Raw genomic sequence first — 24,557 nt, forward strand, 5'->3', positions numbered from 1 at the left:
ACAATAAACAAGTGGCTTTATATTATGACAAGCTCTAAATCGACCCAAGTTTAAAAAAAAGATGTGAATGGTTTAAACATAAACAATCAAATGTCTTCAATTATTACCAAATTTTCCAACATAAAAAAAATTACGATATTACATAAGACAATCACGGACGAAATTTTGGACAGACCCATGAATATGTCGTGGGGTCAAAGTTTTTTTTTTAGATCTCAACCTTCACCCTGTTTTATCTCGACCAGTGGACTAACGACATTTTTCCTTTTGGTTTTGGTAATGTCTGTTAATATTTGATGTGAATTTTGATTTCTCTCCTGGTACCTACTCCCTGTTTATACTGTAGGTATATCACAAAAGACAAAACTTTAAAAAGATGTGCTATATTTAACTCATCCTAAATAACAGGATTAACTACCATAAATATCAAAGAAACGCCATTTTATTGATGTATTTAGTCAGTTCCTGGAAAGCATTATTCCATGAGCTTTATCATAAGAACACCTAAAAGAATCAGGTCATGAAGACTTGCATGTTGTAAATTTTCTTCCGAGACAAACTATGAATAGTCAAATATTTAAAAGACTTTTTATTTCAGATCATGTGCTCAAATAAAAACCTATTAGAATATACTAAGTAAACCTTACTGTCAATATAATTTCTACCCGTTCTAGTAAAATGCTTGGTAGAGAAATTAAAAAGAAAGACCTAGATAATAACAGTTGTACTAGTTAGTTAGAATTTATCTGTTACTAATTTAGGTAGTAAATCTACTATTTATTCTTTTCAGTGCATGTACGTTTAATTTCAACGGAAGTAAACGTTCTGTTATTTCTAAGCAAATACGTTGTGGACAACATGAACATATTTATTTTGGTTTTTAAGAATATCTAGGTAAAGACGAAGATCAGGATCAGTGACAGGATTTAAAACAATAATGGTACCAATTTTACTGCACCAGATGCGTATTTCGTCAATAAATGCCTCTTCATCGATGCTCGAGGCCAAAATATTTGAAAAACCAAAACATATACAAATGTTGACAAGATTTCCACACAGCGAAAATTAAGATAGAAATACTACAGAAACATATTTTGAAATTTGACCGTCCGTTCTCGTATGTAAATGTATCATAAATATAGTTTTTACATGTCTCTTTTGGAAAGAAATAACATTAATGATATTGTATTATATGTCGATTGTTTGACCAGAAATTTGAGCTATTATGTGGAATCTTAGAACTCAATAGCCATGTTAACTGCTGTACCCCTATTTTTGACATTTTTACCTATTATGTCTATTTGTTTTGCTCACACATTGTTGTCAATATATTGGAATTCTATGCGGCTGTCGTACAAATCAAAGGTTTAACTAGCTATAAAACCAGGTTTAATCCACCATTTCCTATATAAGAAAATGCTGTACCAAGTCAAAAATATGACAGTTGTTTTCCGTTCGTTTGATGTGTTAGAGATTTTGATTTTGCCATTTAATAAAGGACTTTCCGTTTTGAATTTTCTTGGAGTTCGGTATTTTTGTTATTTTACTTTTTTCTTTTGTGGAAAGTCTATATTGTCTGCTTTATATATGTTTTTTTTTTTAATATCTCTTTTTATGATTGTACACGTTGCACTTTTAAGGGAAGAATGTAAAATTATCCGGCTATTATCTGCCTTTTCTTATTCTCGAGATATTCTCGTTACCTCTTTATTAAATGACAGTGTATAAGTATGTCACATTTTAACAGAAGTTCGTATATACTAGGTTCAATCTCTGATCGGTTACCACACAATGTCATGCTAGCAACTTTTAGTGGTGTCTTTCTGATTTCGTGATATTTCAATACGTCTGAATCAAACTATTGAATGGAAACTTATAAAACTATACATATGCTACAAACTTAGCAATTTTGTTATTATAAGTCAGTGATACACTAGTTAGTCTCATGAGAGTTAAAAACCAATCAGAAAATCACCTCGAATGAAGGTACAAATCAAAAGGTCAACTGCCGGTTTTAAAGAAATGGTGAACATTTTCCAGAATGTTAAAAATATGACAACACTGAAAACTATAAATGAAAGAAAAGTTTCAAATTTAATTTTCTGATCTTCTAACAGAGAACAACTATTTATGCGTGTTCTTATTTCTTCAAACAAGGAACGGTGTGTATTATGTTAGGTGAATGGTATCCGAAGAATGTTACTTAAGGTAAAAGTATAGTAAATTGGCTATCATTGTTCATATGTTGTGCTGTTACACCACTGTTCCAGGTTAGGGGTGGGTTTGGCGCCCGCAATCATGTTTAACCCCGCCACACTCTGTATGTGCCTGTTCCGTGTCAGGAGCCAGTAAATCAGTGGTTGTCGTTTGTTTGCTGTATATCATTTTTGTTTTTCGCTCATTGTTTTGTACATAAATCAAGCCGTTAGTTGTGTTGTTTGAATTGTTTTACATTTGTCATTTCGGGATCTTTTATAGCTGATTTTGCGGTATGGGTTTTGCTCATTGTTGAAGACCGTACGGTGACCTATAGTTGTTAACTTCTATGTCATTTGGTCTATGTTGGAGAGTTGTCCCATTGACAATCACACCACATCTTCTTATTTTTATATGTCACAGATTTTGGTAAAAAATCGTTTTTTTGACATTTCTTCCTTCATTTAGGTACCAGATTTTTTATTTATTTAACACAAGAAGCACCAGTTGTGTAGCCAAACGTATCATGATGGTATTGTTCCAATTTGGTTAAAAATCTATTTATTTTGTTTGCGATAACATACTTATAAGGGTAGTCTTATTTCCTATACTTAGCATTCTTTTTAAAAATAATCATTCAATGTAGCAAAAGACAACCACTGACGAGATTCCTGAATTGTGCATGTCACTGCTGGTGGAGGTTTCTTCCCCGAGGCCGAGGATATCACCATCCCAGTAGTCAGCACTTTTGTGTTGACATGGATAATCATTGATATGGAAATAATCATAAATTAACTGTACAGTAAACAAAACTTTGAATTGTTCGAAATACTAAGGATGTTCTATCCCAGGAATAGATTACCTTATTTGTCAAAACCTTTCGGAATTTTTGGTACGCAGTGATCTACATCTTGGTATTCAACTTTCTTGATTCGAGCGTCACTGACGAGTCTTTTGTAGAAGAATCGCTAATTTGGCGTACAAAATTTTAATTCTGGTATCTATGATGATTTTATTTGAAACAGACACATGAACTAGTGTAACGTGTTTGGCTTATAAACTATCTGTTCGTATCCGTTTTCACAAAATCTGAGATACTCCAATATCAATCTTTTAATTAACTCAAAATCTAACTACAACTTGGAGGCTTTACTAAAAACTACGAGACCAACCTTTCAACTTTGAAACTTAATAAAGAAACAACAATATTTACACAATTAACTTTGTATCAAAAAGTAGTCTAAAAACTATAACCTCAATTTATCCTTAATCCTTTCACTGACTCAGAGGTCCCAACCGATTTGCTCAACAATTATAACCTTTCAAAAACTATAAGAGGACAAGCTTCAAAACCATAGGTTCCTGAGACAGCTAGTGTCTGAGACACCTAGTTTCTGAGACAACTAGTTCTGAAACACCTAATCTCCGAAGCACCCTAGTTCCTGAGACAACTAGTTCTGAAACACCTAGTCTTCGAAGCACCTAGTTCTGAGACACCTATTCTCCGAAACACCGAAGTCACCAGACACTTACAAGCTACCTGTTCGAGGGACTGCGACCATTCCCGTGGAAAATTACAGTTTCAGAACAGAGGGGCCTGATGGGTTATTTTCGTTCTTCGTGATCGGCGCATTTTCGCTATCGTGATCCGTTTTTCTACAGATTTTTTTTTTATATTTTCGTGATCCGTGATCATGGAAATTTATTTTCTGTGAATCGTGATTGACAAAAAAATCAACTCGTGAATCGTGATGAGACCCCCCATCAGGCCCCTCAGAACAACCCGGTAGCTTGCAACAATCGTAAAGACTTCTAAACCGCTTGCTTCAAACCACAAGATTTCAACTCAAACTTGGTTTACAAACTTTTCAGTTAGACTTTCTTTATTTGCTGGTATTCTCTTTTCGATGCTTATTCATCAACAGCCACATAACAAATGAACGAACTCGCACAATGTATCGGTGTCTTTATAATATACCAATAGCGCGGACCTCAAGGAGAGCACCCTAGCAACAACGAGTTTCATAGCAACCAAGGATAAAAGGATGATTTTCCATGTAGTTTTCGTTAATGAATTGTTCAAACGGGTAATTAATCATGGATTACAATTAAACATTGAATTACAAATATTGTCTTATGCTTAAACTGCATTTCTGTCACACTAGCGGTTTACAATTCCCACCTTTCACTCCCTTTTTCTTTTTTAGAGAACTAACGAAAGGTACATAAAAGAACGATTCAATAAAAATCAGTACAGCAATAGGTATTTAACAGCTATAATAGCAGTATAATAGAAAACAAAATCACAAGTACAAACAAAACAGAAATAAATTAAACCAGATCAAAGAATTCTTACAGTTACTTAGAGTCGTCCTTCACCCTAAAATCGGTATAAATATCAAAGAGTAGATGTCATGCAGCAACGTCATATATAATACCAAGAGACATGATAAATTCAGTAATATTTTGTATGCAAACATTATATGCATAATCGATCTAAACTGATTAACTTCAATTGATACTTATTTACCTGTCACAGATGATGACGGATATGTCCAATCGTCGTAACCAAAATCCCGTCCTCCTTTTTCCCCGAATGTGACCTACCGAAATAGATTAATCACCGAGTTTGTACTTACATGAACAACACGACGAGTGTCACATGTGGAGCAGGATTTGATTGCCCTTCCAGAGCATCTTAGATCACACCCAGTTTTTGGTGGGGTTCGTGTTGCTTGGTCATTAGTTTTCTGTGTTGTGTTTTGTTTACTGTTGTTTATCTTTTTGGTCTTTTTCTTCTTTTTTGCCATGGCTTTGTTATTTTTTTTTTCGACATGTGAGTTTGAATGTCCCTTTGGTATCTTTCGCCTCTCCCCTATTTAACCTTTCTCTTAACAGGTTAGGGCTCATTCCTCTTTAATCTCTGATTGAAGAATGACCGCAAAGTTTTGTGGACTATAAAATAAAGTAATGGAGATGTTTATATGTGTTAGACAATTGGAACCCTAAATATCATTTCAATCATGATTTTGTTTGATTTTAAGCCAATATAATATACAATGGTATTGCCAATCTTTCTTCAAATAAAAGCAAGATTGCATTTTTCATTATCGACTTTGTAGTAAATTAATCAACGACCCAGTTAAACACGCGTACGTTATATAATTCAGATATGGTTAGTGTTCGAGAAACCTGGTTTAGCTTATAATTTGGGCAAAAACGTTAATTTTGTATTACATAAATCACGTGACAATGCATCTGTTGTCCCGGTTTATAAAGTTTTCATCCTATAGTTCAAAATAACCAAGTAAAGTATTACGTGTTCGTCACGCACAATTTTAAGATAAAAGTCGGAATCACAACAGATGTACACACAGATCTCACCCCGTTAGTACATATCACGGTTTTACAGACAAGCGACTAGGTAAGTTCCATGAAAAAATTATTTCATATAAGCAGATAATGGCTTTTGTCCAATTTCGACACATTTATGTTTAAAAAAAGGACTAGGAGACACACATACGTTTTGTCGTTATAAATTGTACACTGATTTTCTTTTATGAAATACTATATATGAATGAAGAAAATAATGAGATTTATGTAAATTATGTAAAAATCCGACAATGCAAAACAGAAAAGACACCAACATACGATCCTCAAATTTGGGTCTTCAATGCGCCTCAACATCGCACTTTATTTGGCCTTTAAAAAAAATTGATTCGAGCGTCATTGACGAGTCTTTTTTAGACAAAATTTTAATTCTAGTATTCATGATGAGCTTTTTCACACACATGTGACTATACCATTTTGAACTAACACGGCATAAGTCTAGTGGAGCACCTAAAGATCTGCTACAAAAACTAAAACTTTAAAAACCTAGAAAATTAGTTTTAAACTTTTGCCTATACTTCTTATGAGTAATTAGCATGTTGCAGGGTTAATCCAGTACGTTAAGTACTTAACCTGTCCCTTTCAATCTCGACTAGTTAGAATAAGAAACCATACATAGACAATAGTCCAGTACAAATAAGTTCATATAAATACTGAACTTAATAATATCGCTTTTAATTATGTCACTAGTGCAATGATATTAAATGATAATTTATCAAATAATCTTCATACTACAACTCATCCAGATATACACCTTAAAATGTACAAATAGATAGCTTTAAAACTGTCGCATAAATTCAACGAAGTCATTTGATATTTGTTCTTACTTTTAAAGTTCATATATTGCTAAGAATTAATAAGCACATGTCGAGTTTGAATTTGTCACATTAATAATACATCTACACCTTTCCATGGAAATGCAATCGACTTAATAACTGGAGTTATATACCAAAATTATTTAGAAAATTCGCAAAAATCTAAAAGCTAGTTAACATAAGAGGAATTCGGATTCGACAAATTGATTGATTGATTGATTGATTGTTGTTTAACTTCCAGTGGCAAATATTTCATGCATGTTCAGGACGAGAACAAATAAACAATTATAACAATAGGTAGGTCCTGTAATACAGGGCGTCCGGGATGAAGATCGGGTACATTTGGACTGCCACTGGAAAATAAGGTTATTTTGGAAAGGGACAGAAATTATGCCTTGCAATAAGCCAAACTCTAAGAGTTGTTTCAAGAAGTCTTAACGTGCAAAAAGCGTGGCACTTTCTTTACACAAGGCATCAGATTAACGTCCCCATTCTGACCGGACGTGACTGCGTACTTGTACATACTACACAGCCAAATGGACGCCCCACTTTGGAAATGGATTTTCTGGCAGACGTAAAAAGACATAAGTGACCATATTTCTATTCCCCAATTACCTTTGGGGTCCGACAAATGGAAATTATTTGGTACCGGAGAAAATTTTTATACATTTTACAAACAGTAGAAAGATTGCAATATTGCATTATCCTGTTAGCACTCATATGACAGAAATGTCAGGTGAATATAGACAGAAATGTCAGGTGAATATAGACAGATTTGTCAGGTGAATATAGACAGAAATGTCAGGTGAATATAGACAGAAATGTCAGGTGAATATAGACAGAAATGTCAGGTGAATATAGACAGATTTGTTGATCACTTTGGTTGTTTATGTATCTGCATTAAATTGGCGCTCTAGATTTCGGTTGTAGCATATACTAGATAAACTTTAACTAAGGGTAGCTTTTTTGGTACAAAGCATTTACGTTAACTGCTTCATTTACTTAAAGCAATGCACAAAACAGTTTGAGCGGGATTTTTTTTCGGATTTCAGTTTGTTTTTAGTTAAACAAAAATCATACAGTATATGTTTTATATTTCAATATTCACAGTAAAATGAAGATCATTCTACTAGTTGGATTGTTCGTATCAACAGCTTTAGGCCAGTTTCAACTGCAAAAACAAAGCTATACGACATTTCCTTCTACTTCTCAAGGAGCAAAAGCATTATTTAGCAACGCTGCTCACCAGGCATCTTATGATCCACAGGAAAGAATACTTTATGTATTAGGTAAGTTGTTACTGTAAATTTTTAAGATATATTAAATTACAGAATTGAAGCATTCCAGCAGCGACTGCATTCAGAATATATATCTCCCAGTTGATACGAAATTCCAGAACTTCCGTTTCCTCTCATGATTTTTCCGTCTTTATACTGGATACCTAAACTTCACAAAAAGGATTATAAAGAACGATGCAAAACCGGGTCGTCAAGATATTCTACTTTACACATTTCTAAACATCTTACCACCAATCTCTCTACCAATAAAGATGGTCTTCGATGACCAGTGTTAGATCTTAATATCTGAATAGTCATCTATTCTGTAATTTTACCGATTAATACATTTTAACTGAGTGCGGATTCGCATGGCGGATGATGCATGTATAGCATGAGACCCTTCCCCTGTCAACGCAACAGGTATCGTTCCTTTTGGGCTTTATGCAATTCCCTCAGTTTTTGTTTGTTACCTTGATTTTTCTTCTTATTCAATTTGTTAGATTTGAACATCGATGAACTACGAATGCCTTTAATTTGAGTCGCTCTGTTGATTTGAAGAAAACAATACAAAAAAAACCTGTTTTTTTTATTTCAGGCGCCCAAATAGCAATAAATCGACCACGCCTTCTTCATGTTGTTGATATGTTCAACCCAGCAGCCCCATCTATTCTACTCACACATTCAATGGATGCATCCTTATATGGTCGAGCTAATGATGTTCAAGTGTGCGGTGACACGGTTGCAGTAAGCTTAGACTCTCCAGTGCCTACTAAAGAAGGATATGTAATTCTTTTTACCACATTTAGACGTGGTGATACACAGCTAGCTAGTATTGGAGTAGAACCTGGTAAGCTGACAATACGTTATATTACATAGGGTAGATTACGGTGAGGTTAAGCAGAATTGGCTACTTTGGTTTCTATCGGTTCAGTCAATTATGAAAGAGGTACTTGTCAATCGAGTTCAAAAACTCGTTCTTTCATTCCTAACGAGTCATTAATCAGTTAAGTTATTTTGGTCAATTGAAAATAACTTACTGTAGTGTTAGCCGAACTAGTAAATTTATCTATGTGATATTACTCATATACAGAGTAAAATTACTGAATTGACTACTACATAAAATTGAGAATGGAAATGGGGAATGTGTCAAAGAGACAACAACCCGACCAAAGAACAGAAGGCCACCAATGAGTCTTCAACACAGCGAGAAAATCCCGCACCCGGAGGCGTGCTTCAGCTGGCCCCTAAACAAAAATATGTACTAGTTCAATAATAATGGACGTCATACTAAACTCCGAAATATATAAAAGAAACTAAAATTGAAAATCATACAAGACTAACAAAGGCCAGAGGCTCCTGACTTGGGACAGGCGCAAAAATGCAGCGGGGTTAAACGTGTTTTTGAGATCTCAACTCTCTCCCTATACCTCTATACCTCTAGCCAATGTAGAAAAACAGTACGTTTTGTATAACCGTCTCAACTGAATGTTTGATGTCAAACGATTTATTCTATCTCATATTTATCAATTCAACTGATTCAATTAATCCCTAAAGTGCAATTGACTCAGCAGACTCAATTTTGAACTCTTACAACTCAATTCCTTTTATGTATTATATTACCTAGTTTAATTACATCAATTGATTCATAATTGGTGTTTGCTTAACGTCCAGTGGCAAATATTTCAGTACACGGTTAAAATTGGTGTTACGTCTCTTTATAAAAGCAACACGGTGTTGAGGAAAAATCTGAAACGTTTCACCCGGACAACAGATGAAGAAATGGATGATGAATGATTGAAATAAATGCAGAAAACACATTAAAAGCTAACAAGTTGTTATTGTCAGCATTTGTTTTTGTATGGACCAATGGACGTGGGTTCTTTATATTGAAGACTTGATCACTTTGATAGGCCACTAATCTAAATGCCACATCTTAAGATGTTAAGATAGTCACAGTGTGCTAGTGACCTAATACGATATATATGGGGTCAGTAAATTCCATATAGGGTTCGCTCTCACCCCATATGGAAATTACTGACCCCATATATATCGTATTAGGTCACTAGCACACTGTGTAACTAATATTATATCTCTAAGTCTTTTGGCTATGTAAGAAAATATCTTAAAGACCATTAAACTTACAAAATAAATTTACAAAAATGGAAGCGGTGCAAGCTTCAATTGCAGATTTGTCGGTTCAAAAATTAACATCCATTGCGTTATTGAGTTTATTTTTGTATTAATACAATAACTTCATCCAGATTACATTTGAGGTTTTCTCGGTTGATCTTAGTTTATGAATAATCTCTACTTAACTTGGAAAGTGGAACATGTTTTGGGCGTTTGCTTGGGAAATAAGGCATTGACGCCTCCGGGTGCGGGAATTTCTCGCTGCATTGAAGACCTGTTGGTGACCTTCTGCTGTTGTCTGTTCTATGGTCGGGTTGTTGTCTCTTTGACACATTCCCCATTTCCATTCTCAATTTTATTATTAGATTAAAGTTAGGTCAATCGAAAAACAAACAACAAATGTAATCATTAGAACGTTGTTTTTTTAATAAAACATGGTTGCCTCTAGCCATATTTGGCATAACTTTTGGGATTTCTGGTTTTCAATGCTCCTCCGACTTAGCAATTGAATTTGCCTGACAATTGTTTTGATTCGAGAACCGTTAAGTAGATTTATATAGAAGAAAAGTGTGTCTTGCATACCAAATTATAAGCATGGTATATTTGAGAGTTTTTTCAGAAACATTTGCAAATATTACAGGCAAACATTACCTTATATTTTAGTTTTGATTCGAGAAGAACCGCTTAGTAGATTGTTATAGAAGAAAAGCGTGTATGGCATACCAAATTATAAGCATGGTATATTGGAGAGTTTTTCAGAAACATTTGCAAATATTACAGGAAAACATAACTTATATTGTAGTTCATATTTGATTTTAATTTTAGTTGGCGTTGACCCAAAAGGAATGGCATTTACTAATGACTGTCAGAAGCTTGTCGTTGCGAATGAAGGTCGTGGTGGACTTGATGGGTCATTCATAGACCCACCAGGTTCAGTGTCTATTTTGCTAAGGAATGATCTTGGATCTCCAGCACATGTCAACATAGGATTCCAATCCTTCATAGAAAATAGGTAGATATATAGCAGTGAACATGTAACATTGTCACATTCAAGAATCCAAGGAAAACGGAAAATTCAATTACTGCTTTGATTTCTTGGCAGTTTTTGGAAAACAAATTATTTCCTTATAAGAGTAAGGCGCTACCCTCTGTTTTTTTGTTTTTATAATATAAATAGATGTCCGATTCTTCTTGAATCAGCTCTTCAAAAATAATTTACGTTGATACTTCTTTTTGTCAAATAAACAGCACAAGAAAACACACTTAATCCCCTTCAAATACTGTATATCGGGTTTTTTTTCGCGGCGGGTTTTTTTTCACGATTTGATGACAAAATGGGCAGGTTAAATTTTCACTGTGAATTATTTTCGCTGATTGGGAACATACACGCGAAAAAAATCACTGTAGTGTATTATAATTGATATGTAAATAACATAAACTTGTTTGAATGACAGAAAATCGATATCAAATAAATACAAATACTACAAATTAGAATACACATAATTTGGAGAACAAGCAAGACAAAGTTAATTGCTTTCATTGGTGCATGCGAAAAATAAAGTTTTTTTATCATTTTTTGTGATAGTATAACAGGGCAATTTTAAAGCATATTTATGCAAAAATTCGTGTTAATGTGATTTTTTTTTCATTTTTACATTATATGTATCATTTTATATGCAAAATGTTCGATTTTTGATAACATTAGATCATCGTTAATTAAATGAAAATGTCACCAATCAAAAGGTATGACATGTATGATTAGCCAATTTAATTATTATAAAAAATGAATTCTTAATTAGCTATGCACATTTTTTATCTGTCAATCATCACAAAAGACCGATTTTATTAATAACGTTATTTAATAAATTTTGGAACATACAGGGAAATGTACGCGGGTTAAAATTTTCGGGTTTATTTTTGTTGCTGCAAAAAAAGCGAAAATTAAACACACGCAAACAACTCGATATACGGTATGTAATAGAAATTAAAATGCGTATGTGTATAAAAAAACGGTATCATAGCTTATTTAACAGTTGGTGTTCTGTTTTATATAACAAGTACCATTTAACATCGTATGATCTGTTATCTTACCGTTTATGTCCCATTCCCGATTGTGACATCCAATCGAAAGTTGTACGGACACCATCATGAGATGGTTGACTGTTATGGAATTACTTTGTCACGGATGACCAGAGATATGCTCCAATTGTCGTAACCAATATCCTCTTCTCCTCGATTGTGACATCAACATATGAGACTTATCGCCGAATGTGTACTTGCATGAGCATCAAGAAGGGTTCCAAATGTGTCGCAAGAAATGCTTACTCTTCTGGGGCACCTGAGTTCGGCCTGGTTTGTTGGTTGGATTTGTGCTGCTCTGTCTTTAGTTTGCTATGTAGTGTTTTGTAGATTTGTTCGTGGTTTCGTCGTTTTCCTTTATTTTTGCCACTGCGTTGTCAGTTTTTCTTCGACTAATGAGTTTTGAATGTCTCATTGTTATCTTCCACCTCTTTTTATTTTACTGAATGTGGATACGCATTGCAGATGATGTATGCATAGCAGAAGACAATATACCTGTCGACACATCCGGTCTCGATCCTTTGACAGTTCATGCAATTCCATCAGTTCTTGTTTGTTACATTGATTTGTATCTTCTTTATCGATTAGCGAAATGTGCCGCCTTAATTCATTACTGTACTAAATAACATTCTTATGCACTCATTTATGACTCTTCCTCAGAGAATTTGGCCTATTGTGGGTTTTGCTACTCTTTTAAGTCCCTTTTTGTTATAAAGCTCATTAAATATTCAAGTTGTTTACGTCCTAGACTTTCATATTCAGAGAATGAACGTCCTTGGCCGCCTACAATTTATAAAATAACTTTCATTTACCAGCACAGGGTCGATGCCACTGCTGGTGGTTAACAGCCAGTGGTTGGTGCTTCGGTACTGATATGATTTATAACATACCTTTCTTAAATGTACAGTTGATAAATTTAGAGATAATTTAGAAACTGAAAGTAACAACTCCCTCAGGCAAGGTTCATCGTATATGGGGTTCACTATTGGTTTTTTCGTCCCTTTTGGTCGCACAGCTCATCAATTATTCAAGTATTTATAAATTACTTGCTTGGATTTTTGGGTTTGAGCCTTCCTAGTGTAGATAAATCATGAAAAGCTCTTTGGACGCATCAGATTTATAATCTCCTAGTCTCATTTTATTGCTCTCTCCAAAATGTTGTGAGCCAAAATGAAAAATGCAATATTTATTAGAGGTGTATAGAGAAATTAAATTCCTTATAATTAACTTAAGTTTCGAACTTATTAGACATAGGTGCATATATTATACATTTTTGACGGACGATGGAACGTGCTTACATCTGAGTTAATTTCTAGATAAGATTTTCACTGTTATACGGGAGATCACTCAAATGTGAAAAAAGCTTCATTGCCTGAACAGTACATGAAATAATTGTATACACAATGTAGATATATTGATTGTTGGTAGCTAAAACTTTCAGCAGAAATTAAATATTTTATGCATATCCATTTACATGTATCCGGTATCCAGTCATTTAGTACCATAACCATTTCGTACCATTGTCAATTCGTACCCAGAATGACCATTTCGTACCATGAATTTGCCATTTCGTACCATGAACATAAACCATTTCGTACCATATGGCAAAAAACAGATTTACCATTTCGTGCCATATGGAAAAAATGCTTTACCATTTCGTACCATAAGGGAAAAATGCTATATCATTTCGACTGAATTGAACTTTACCATATCATACTTGGTATAGAAAAAATATTCAGACAGTAATTACATCCAATCAATCATATGACAAAAAACAGGGTATCGAAAGTTTTAACTAAATTCCGGTTTTGTTCTCATCTCCAATCAAGAAATATCATGTACGCACATTCTATCAAATGATAGGCAATTAAACAAAGCAAAACTTACCTTCAGTACTGAATTATGAATACATATAAAAATAGCATATGGTACGAAATGGTAAACATCATAATCTTCCATATGGTGCGAAATGGTATACATTATAATCTCCCATATGGTACGAAATGGTATACATAATAATCTTCCATATGGTTCGAAGTGGTATACATTATAATCTTCCATATGGTACGAAATGGTTATGGTACGAAATGGTTTTTGTTATGGTACGAAATGGGTGGTACGAAATGGTTATGGTACGAAATGACTATGATTCATTTATCCTAATTTGTTAAACAAAATACATATCGCATCTCAAACTAATAGTTCTCATAATATATAAGGTCATTTATCGGGGTACTTTTATCACAAAAATTTAAAAAGTTTAAAGATATTGATATATATTGTATTAACTTATGAACTTCTGTTTCACCAACATAGGGAAACTGAGTATCAGTCAAGGGGTGTGAGGTGGGTATATAGGGGAGACCATACTGCTGGGATTGTCAACAATATGTGGGATGATCTCGAGCCTGACCAGGTTACTATAAGCAATGACCAACGATTTGCTTATGTTTCACTTCCTGTGAGTAGTCATCTTTAATTTTGTATAAAAAAATTTACAGAATGTAACTTTTTGCTTTATATAATTGGTTACTTTATGTTGATTCCAAAAATATATGGCTCCTCCGTATTTTTGCATGAAAAACTGACTACTTCCGGCTTACACCAGGTAATTTCCGGTTGTTCTTTTCAAGGTCATATGTCTGTAACCTAATACAAAAAAAAACATTGCTTTATCATATACCAGTATGAAGCTTTTATCAATAAATCATACATTTAAGTATCAAAAGTGTAACAACTCCTATAAATGTTACCAGCTGGATGGTTTAAAGGGACATAAGCTGTCAAATTCATGTTCACCGATTTGACTCAAATTCTCATACTTGATTTATAACATACTTAAACGTATTTCCAAATTATAAAACGTCTAAAATAAACAATTTATGATGCATGGACTCGATAATATGTATCAGCATTTCGTGTGTATTTTAGTCTCATTAAACATCGAGGTGATTTCCGAAGACTGCCGACGGTCATATAACCCGATATAAAGATGAATATAGATCTAGATAGATAGCGAACACGTGTAATTGGATTTGTCTAGGTCTGTTTGATTTCATAATTTAGGTTTTAAAAATATGTTTATCATCGTTTTTACCTGTACAAGGCTGAGTTTTTGTGGATCGAATCAGTCAACCAAATGATTTACCCTTGTTTCACTTTCAATTCTTTTCCTTTTAATAGCTGAATACGCCTAGTTAATACGTAACCTATCTCTAGCTTAGGGGTTAAATTGAAGGTCACATGAATACGTATTCAATGAGGTCGAATTATTCACTTGCAAGTGAATAATTCTTCAGCGATCTTATTAGCTTATTTTGACAAAATTGAATCAAACTGGCTGATAAAACCGAATTATTATTTCACTATTTCACTTACATTAATGATTAAACAAACATAAAATCATATTTTAATTTTTTTTTATCTCGTAACTAATGCCCCTTTAAACTAGATGTATCAAATCTTTGTAATAATGTCCAGATCATTTTTCTCGATTTCTTTGTTTTTTTCACGCCTTTAGTTTCAATGGAATAACAATAACATGCAAAGGTCAAAATATAAAACGTCATGTTGACCTTTGAACTGAACCTCAACTTAAAGGTCAATGGTCAAGGATCTCCGATCAAAACACGCGATCATATGAATGGTTACTGAAGAAGCCTGTAAAAATTAATTGAAGCATCTAACCGTTATTTATGAGTGGAAAATAAAGATAGTTTAATTTAAGATTTTTTCGTCTCCCGTATACCATATTCACATATTTATTTTTTTAGGCAAAGGAGACATATAATTAAATCTTGCCGAGTTTACACATATTCTACATAAAAAAGGAGAAAGAATGATCCCTTTATTCATGTCAGTATACTAAACTTGAATAGCACGGAGGCTAAATGATCACTCAGAGGATCTTATACGTTCCATTAAATTTATGTGTTCACTATTTATATACATCTGTCCTTGCTAAATACACCTGTCTCGATGCTATTGGTCGGTCTCGTTTATTATATATCTCTGGAATTCAACTTTTGATATCTTCTTCCTGTGATTCTTTACACATCCGGATAAAAGAGGCGAAAGATAAAACTCATTAGTCGAAGGGAAGTGACAACGCCATGACAAAAGACCAAATGATGACGAAAAGACAAACATATCCACAAAAAACTAAATAGAAAACTGAAAAATTTAATTTTGCACAATATTTCTTTTAATAGATTGACAGTTAATATACATTACGTTAAGATGTATTGAAATTACACATGATTATGTTGGCTTTTCTTTTTAAGTTAATCCTTTGTCGCAAGGAAATAGACAAATTCATAAATACAGTCAAACTTGATATTATAATATTAATTTGAAATGAAATGAATCACTCATTACCATAGTGAATAAAGACTTATAGTATTATGTTGGTGCCTCCAAAGGGCTTTTCTTAATTTTCCTGCGACAGGACACTCGAAACAAGACAAAAGGAAGCCAAGGATAACAAAACAGTATGAATATTTTTTTCTTTGTTATATTTAGGAAAATAATGCTATTGCTAGAATAGACATCAACGCATATTCAGTGAATGAACTTTTCGGACTTGGTTTGAAGAACTGGACGCTTTTCAGAACAGACGGTAGCGATCAAGATGGAGGTATGAAATTTCTAGTTGTAAAGTTTCAATTTTGATATATGTTCCCACATTCAAAGTAACATTGTAAAATCAAATATAGTATGAACTGTATGTGTAATTGTATTAGGTATTGGGATCTACAAGTATTTCATGTGTACCCTATCAAAGACTTGAACTCACCATTTCTACTGTCGACATGCTTTAAAGGAATTCTTTAGTAAATATTTGAAATACGTATTCCCCAAAAGAGTCACATTGGTGATCGTGTAGCTTCTTACGAGAATTATATAGATGCGTGTATTCCATTTTGAATTAGTTTGCCAATAGAGTAAGTAGGGAATTTCGAAAAGAATAGTATTTCCATAACAAACATAATTCCGTTGTATTTAAAAACAATTTACATCAATATCTGTTTTGAACGTTCAAATACTGAAATGGAATCAAATGATGTTAACATTTCTTAAGTATTAGAGACCTCAAGCCTCAAGGAGAAATTTGGCATTGTAAACAATAATCGACTTAAAGATTTTTCACCAAAGTCCCTTAATTATCAAATTCCCCAGCTTATCAACCCGAAGAAGCACTTCAGATTACTGATAAATGCAGTTTAGGACTATGACAGAACATTAGTAGACACGAGCCAGATGAAACAAGACTGAAAACTTTATCTAAAATGATAAATGCTATAAAGTCATGCATTCAAAATGACATTCACAATCTACAACGTACAACGAGCACACGGGTTTCTAACTCTTTCAAGAAGTCTGTGGTTATTGGTGCTTTATTTTCTCTGCACTGCTAATATGGTGTTAGTCCAGCAGATAACAGTGTTGCTTTTATATGCAAAACCCCTTACTAGAAATGTCTAACTGAACAAATCGAAAAACTGGTAATCCCACATGTACCGCTCCATCATTCACAAAAGTGTGTTATGTGTTTATATTTTATGACAGATGGTCTAATAGCTAAATGGGGAGGTTTATGTGCGCGTTAATTCAATGGTTAAATCACACCACATATTGTGCCTGTCCCAAGTAAGGCTATCGTGGCCATTTGTTGCATGTTGTTGTTTGTATGTCTGGATTCTTTTCGGATGAGACGGGTGTACTGTGATGTTGTTTTGACAGTTCCTGTTATCCGTATGCATTTATTGACGATATCGATTTTATATCGTATTGTGCGCATAGAATTCGGTTTCATATGTAAAAGAATTTTTAAAGGGGTAATTAGCTACGAATTACACAAAATTTGAATATAATGCTTTTTGTTTCTTGTATTATTGTGGAATATAGGGTTGATATTTTGCTATAAGCAGTCAGTTTGGTTCAATTTCGTCAAAAATAAGCTGAAAAATAGACTGAGGTATTATTGGCTTGCAAGTTATTTATTCGACTCATTTAAATCCATATTCAAGCAATCTTTACTTCGACCTTTAGTGATATTGGTTGCACATGTGTTAAGCCCACAAAAAAAGCTTTCTTTGACAAGTAAAACGATAATTTACATATATTTTTAACCTTTTACATGAAATCAAACAGAACTAGAAAAATCGAGACTATACGTGCTTATCTGTTTATGTTTATTTCGGGTTGTATGACCTTCGGCAGTCTTCGGAGGTCACCTCGATGTATAATTAGATGACGTCTAGTCTAAAGTACGCACGAATTGCTGATTCATTATAGTTCATGCATTGCTAATTGTTTCTTTTGGACTTTTTGTAATTTGGATATGCGTTAAAGTATGTTAAAATCAATATGAGAATTTGGGTCATATCGGTGAACATGAATTTGACAGCTAATGTCCCTTTATGTGAATTATTTAGTTGCATTTAATATATGTTTTAATATGTTGACTGTTGCAGGGGCTAATCTTTTACACCATCCTATTTATGCGATGTACCAGCCAACAGATATTGCAACTGCTACTTTAAATGGCCAGGAGTATATAGTATCAGCAAACCAAGGAGTTATAAAAAGATATGCAGCTGCTGATGGATTAACGAATTCATTTGATGAGTCTAAAAGAGCAAGACAAATATCTCTGGGTATGCTTAATTTCTAATGAAAAATAATAAAAGATTTTAATAATAAATCCGATTATTTAAATTTTTAACCAAAAACTGTACATTTTATGCTCAGTCTTCAGTTTTCTATGTTGTGTTTTGTGTACTGTTGTTTGTCTGTTGGTTTTTTTCTTTTTTAGCTATGGCGTTGTCAGTTTATTTTCTACTTATGAGTTTGAATGTCCCTTTAATATCTTTCTCCTCTCTTTTAAATTGTGATAAAACCCATTGGTGAACAATTGTATATTATTATTACATTGCATGATATCATCTTCACTGAACATGTATCTATAAAATACATCTTGTATTAGTTCAAATTATTATACTTAGTATTTATACCGCTCTTATTTGAGAAATAAACATTAATATGAGACATATGGTCGCTATACTGTACAGTGACGTCTTATGGGACAGAGACCGTGTTGAAAAAGAAATCAAAACTTTGTCACAATAAAATGGTTATAACAAGATGAAATATTTCACAATAATCGTATCAATAGTCTTCAAGAGTAGAGCAATTGTGTTTAAGTATATTGAAGTGTTTTGCGCTGGTTATTAAAACATTGTTGCATTAATATGACTTAACATGTATTTTGAATTTAAGATAAAATTGTACCCTGCTTGAATTTATGATAAAAAATGTACACGGCTTATTTGGATCACTTCAATAGTTCAATATAATGTAACTAATACATTGCCTATCAGTTTCATACCATATACACAACATCTTGAATTTATTACTTAACAACAGTTAGTTCTGATTTGGCTTGAATGAGTTATAAAATTGGACACGCGTCAGAAAAAGGAATCGAAATTTTATACGGATGATCAGAATACGGATTGAATTAAATACAGGATGGGTATTTCGAGACCAGATCGATGCGTATCTTGCTACAGGATCACACATTGTTGGATAAACGCTGATATTCAAAATTAAAAAATGTATTATTTTGTAATACCTTTGTCTAATCTGCAATATTTGATTACGTTTATTCACAATATTTCCAATGAATGATTTTTTTTATCATATCACCTGTCATTAATTACATACTGTTTTACGAAATGAGATGTAAATACCTCGATCAGTTCACTGATGCTTTTTCTCGATGATGACCAATATATGATTACTTGATATTTAGTTATTAAAAGTATTTTGTTAATCTTTTCTTAATTATTAAGTCTATAACGACACTTAAAATTACAATAAAGCAACGCACAAATATATAACGGCAACCTTCTTTGTGTAATCCTCGGAACATGGTATATGTCAATATCAATTTATGTGTAATTCACGTTGTGTACTTTAGATGACGAGGAAGTCGAGGGTATCAATTGACTTCCACCTGTCAGAAATGTTTAATGCATCTGAGAGAGAGTGCAAATATTAAAAAAATTAACGGTTTAAATGTTCAACGGAATACAAATTTCTATAGGCTTGTATGCAGACTTTTGTAAAAAAAACATTTAATTAAATACCCAAAAAAACATGTTTTCTCAAAACATGAAAATTGTTAACCACAAATAAATGAATGCACAATATAAAACTTCCCCAAAAAAAGAAAACTGTGTCAAAATCACAAAACCACGAAAACAAAACCTGACCGAAAGTAATATGATGCTCGACACCATAAAATATTTGTTTAATATAACAAATATAATTATTGTTTTCTTAAACATTAAAATACATACCAGTCATTAGTTTAGGCAATAAGCTTTACATCTGAGTATGTCATAAATAATTCCTTCAAACGATTAGTTATTGAACGGCCGATTTGAAGATTTATGAAATATTTGTAGCGATTCAAATGGTTATTTTTTTCTAATATTAGATAGCGACTTCGATCAATCTTCGTGGCCACCAACGTTAACCACAGCTGTGAGTTCCAATCAGCAACTTGGTAAGTTATTACTTTCCATAAATGTATATGTATATTCACCAAGGTATCGCCTAAGGATACCGTTATCATCATAATGGACTACTAGCAAAAAGAGTCCGTTATTTGAAAATAGAATTGTCATATATTTATCTCTTGGGTACAAAATCAGCAACCCATCATGGAAACTTTCATCTAAAATTTCAAAGGTACCTTAATCATGTGATTTGATGATACAGATCATAAAAGGTAACTGTTAATTCAGAAATAATTGCGAGGTTTTTATTAATGCGAGTAATGCGACTGGGTGAGTATCGCAATAATTCTGATATCTGATGCATATATATGTCTACAGCTTTTCCTGATATCGCATAAACTAATCTTGCATTTATGTCCATTCTTCACAAATCGCAATAATAAATGCACGCAATAATTAATGAATTTACAGTATTCATCATTTAAACTGGTGCTATAATATGTTGAATAAAATAATACGCCTTTTGATTTATTTATTCTTTTTTAGACCTCTCATCAACAAATTAATAAATAAAGACATATACGATCCTATGTTTCATGAAGAAAATTAAAATCATGTATTTGTATCTTTTGTAATAAATACCCACTAGTTATCCCATCAAAGCTGAGAAAAAAACTTTATGACAGAAAAAATGATTTCAGCTTCCTAGTTATGAACTTTCCATTTCTATGGAGCAACATTCCAGCAGCGCCTGCATACGGAGTATATATCTCCCAGTTGATACGATATTCCAGGGCTTGCGTTTCCTATCATGATTTCCTTGATAGAGGGTTGCTACTCACAAGGAAGCTATAAAAGCAAGTGTTCCAAGTGGTGAAGTTGAAATCATCCTTTCGAAACTTTTATGGACGCCATCACGAGTTGGTTGACCGTGATGGATTATCTGTTTTACAAAAGACGACGGATGTGTTCCAATTGTCGTAACCACAATTCCATCCTCCTTTTCCCCGAATGTGACCTACCGAATCAGACTTATCACCGGGTTTGTACTTACATGAACAACATGACGGGTGCCACATGTGGAACAGGATCTGCTTATACTTCCGGAGCACATGCAATTGCCCGACTTTTTTATTGGGGGGGGGGGGGGGGTCGTGTTGCTCAGTCTTTAGTTTTCTAGTTGTGTTTTGTTGTTTGTGTTTTGGTCATTTTCTTTTTTTCCCATGGCGTTGTCAGTTTATTTTCGACTTAACAGGACACAATCTCTCATTCTTTGAAATAATAAACTAATTATCTTTTCCATATGTTTTGTACAATTCGAAGGAAAGACAAGTGAATTGATAAAACAAAACAGGGTTAGTTAACTTTCTTCTATACTCTACATTTATATCAGATCATTTAGATCCCTTATCAGAAAACATTTAGCAAATGACAAACGATAAAATGACTAAAAACTAATTTTTCTATACTTGTGCAGGTCGTTTACTTGTTCGAGAGTCAGACGGGAGAGATCCTATCTCACAAAGAATTAAAGATGTTACTGCTTATGGAGCACGAAGTGCTTCATTATGGCAGGTACAAACAATGTCATTAGCATATGATACCGCTGATGAACTGGAAACAAAAGAAAACGAATTGTATCCAAATACCTTCAATGGAGAGTGCAGTAACGGAAACCAGTCACCACTTCAACAGAGAGACCTAAGATCAGACGATCATGTAAGTTGATAAAATAAAATAATAATTATAATAAAAGTCAAATCAATGTAACTTTCCACTAATCGTAGGCAACTCTTGGAATCCATTCTGGGTCTGGGTGGCTCTCATCGTGTACTCTGCTTCCTCCATAAAAACACTGACCGCCATGATGATATAGCCAATATTGCTGAACGTAGTGGTAACTCCAACAATCAACCAGTCAATAGAGTTCTTCTTGGTTTAGTCAGAAAGCATAAGGCCAATTTCCACTGATGTGTTTCATGGATTAGGTAAAAGGCAGAAAACTAATGAAACCTAGTGAAAATTGAATATTGAAGAGTCTGTACAATAAACTTTAAGAATTTTGCAACAATTGATATTCTGTGCTAAACTTGGCTGACAGTTTTTGGTAAATAAGGTAAATTTTACATGTGTTTGTAAAGTAAAGCATAGAAGGACATCCTTGATCAAAATGAATTTTTTTGAAACTTATAGACAAATCAAAGCTTTACAGATGAATACTGCATATAAGGGATCTATTGAATCAATGTTTCCATTTGGAAAAGTTGAAGTCCTCCCTTCTTAAGGTTTAACTGATAGCAACATGAGTTGGTTAAACGCTAAGGAATATCTATGTTACAGATTACATGGATACATTCCAATTGTCGTAACGACAGTATTGTCCTTTTCTTCGATTGTGACATCACCGACTGAGACTCATTACCGGTTTTGCACTTGTCCTTCTGACGCACCTGGGTTAACCCCCACCCCGCCCTACCCCTACCCGGATTTTGGCGAGGTTCGTGTTGCTCAGTTTTTATGTTTCTATGTAGTGTTTTATGGACTTGCTTGTCGTTTCGTCGTTTTTCCGTTGTTTCTCATTTTTGCTATATTCCTTGATTTGTCATAAATGATATAGGTCTTTAAAACGTTTATCAGGGTCCAGAGCCAACCGCATTAGCTGTTGGAATGAGTGGCACTACACCTTTAATAGTAGTTGGTACAAGAACAGGTGCTATACATCTTTACAGTGATGAATTATTAGTACCTAGACACCAAAGTGTACACCGAGAAGGGCAGACAACTCAAACTTGGAACGCCTTATATAGCGCTAATCAAGCTGGTGACGCCATTATAACAGACGTCGGGTATGCATTTATATATATATATATATATATATATATATATATATCATCTATTCTAGCATCAATGTTGTTTTAGATGTAGTTATTTTTTGCTATTTGACACATCGTATAATAATTTCTGGTATTGTACTATATATACAGGCAAAAGCTGTTAAAGCAACATAGGTATAATAATTAATTTTTTATGATTTGGTACCATTAATATTTATCTTTTTTTTGTAATGAAAATAGGAGATGTAGTGTTTACCTCAATGAGTAAGTAACACAAAACAACAGAAAAACATTCATGATATCTAGGTCAACGTATGATTTTCAGCATTTTACAGTTATCTATACCACATGATAAGCTTTAAATCATCCTGAGTCTAGAAAAATCGTGAATCAATAAAACCAAAACCATCAAAGCACATCTACCTTCTACTTCAAACAGATTAATTACATAGAGCGGTCTGGTCTTGTTTATGGTTAAAAACACGTTGCTGCTAAACAGAGTTTAACAATGAAACATTTACTGTTCTTAAATCAGATGATATTTTCATTATTCAGAGTTATAAACGCAAGTGATTCGCCTAATGGAAGAGTATTGGTGTGGGCAATTGGCTCAGCGACTGGTTCTCTTGGAGTATATGAAGTTAGCTTCGTACGGAAATAAAATAAAAACAACATACTTTTTGGTTCTACAATCCTCATCTCTGTTGAATTCAATTTATTTCACAGATGCAGAATAGTTTACACTCTTGTGCTGACATTAAATATCATTGATGTGGTCATTTTCTGTAACTACTGTTTTAATGAAATAGTAAAATCATTCGAAACAGTAAGTAATTTTATATCACATGCGTAGATGGCCTTAGACAGATTCCGCATAACTTTTGTTTTCTGATAGTTTAATCAACTCGTGATTGATTTGGCTTACGGTTTTGATTGGAGTTCGATTAAGGAGTCATATGAAAACGAAACGTTTGTCAGACGTTCTGAAGTATAAGCCTTGTATCTTTGATAAATGACTTCTCCTAACCACTATGTCGATACCACTGCTGGTGGACGTTACGACTATGAGGTTTTAACAGCACTAAAATCAACACTTTAGTACTGGAATGCATCACCAGCAAAGTAGAAAATACCGTAAAGCTGATATTAATATCTTCAATGCGGCAATTCTCTCAACATTTACTGTTCGTAACATGCTTGAAATAAACTTAACTATGTCGATACCACTGCTGGTGGACGTTACGACTATGAGGTTTTAACAGCATTATAATCAACACTTTAGTACTGGAATGCATCACCAGCAAAGTA

At 33.5% G+C, this 24,557-nt stretch overlaps 1 protein-coding gene across 1 annotated transcript; it reads left to right on the forward strand.

The window, feature by feature from the left end:
* Window positions 1-7,515: 7,515 nt before the first annotated feature.
* Window positions 7,516-23,911, forward strand: LOC127733674 (mesenchyme-specific cell surface glycoprotein-like). Its single transcript, XM_052242987.1, has 10 exons — window positions 7,516-7,690; window positions 8,274-8,525; window positions 10,634-10,820; window positions 14,204-14,348; window positions 16,409-16,523; window positions 18,364-18,546; window positions 20,394-20,462; window positions 21,893-22,134; window positions 23,053-23,261; window positions 23,805-23,911. The coding sequence occupies exons 1-10, from the start codon at window positions 7,516-7,518 to the stop codon at window positions 23,908-23,910; spliced, it is 1,683 nt and encodes a 560-aa protein (XP_052098947.1). The 3' UTR covers window position 23,911.
* The last annotated feature ends 646 nt before the right edge of the window (window positions 23,912-24,557 follow it).

Source organism: Mytilus californianus, unplaced genomic scaffold (genome assembly GCF_021869535.1).
Source record: "Mytilus californianus isolate M0D057914Y unplaced genomic scaffold, xbMytCali1.0.p SCAF_3, whole genome shotgun sequence".
In the NCBI taxonomy this organism is placed as follows: domain Eukaryota; kingdom Metazoa; phylum Mollusca; class Bivalvia; order Mytilida; family Mytilidae; genus Mytilus; species Mytilus californianus.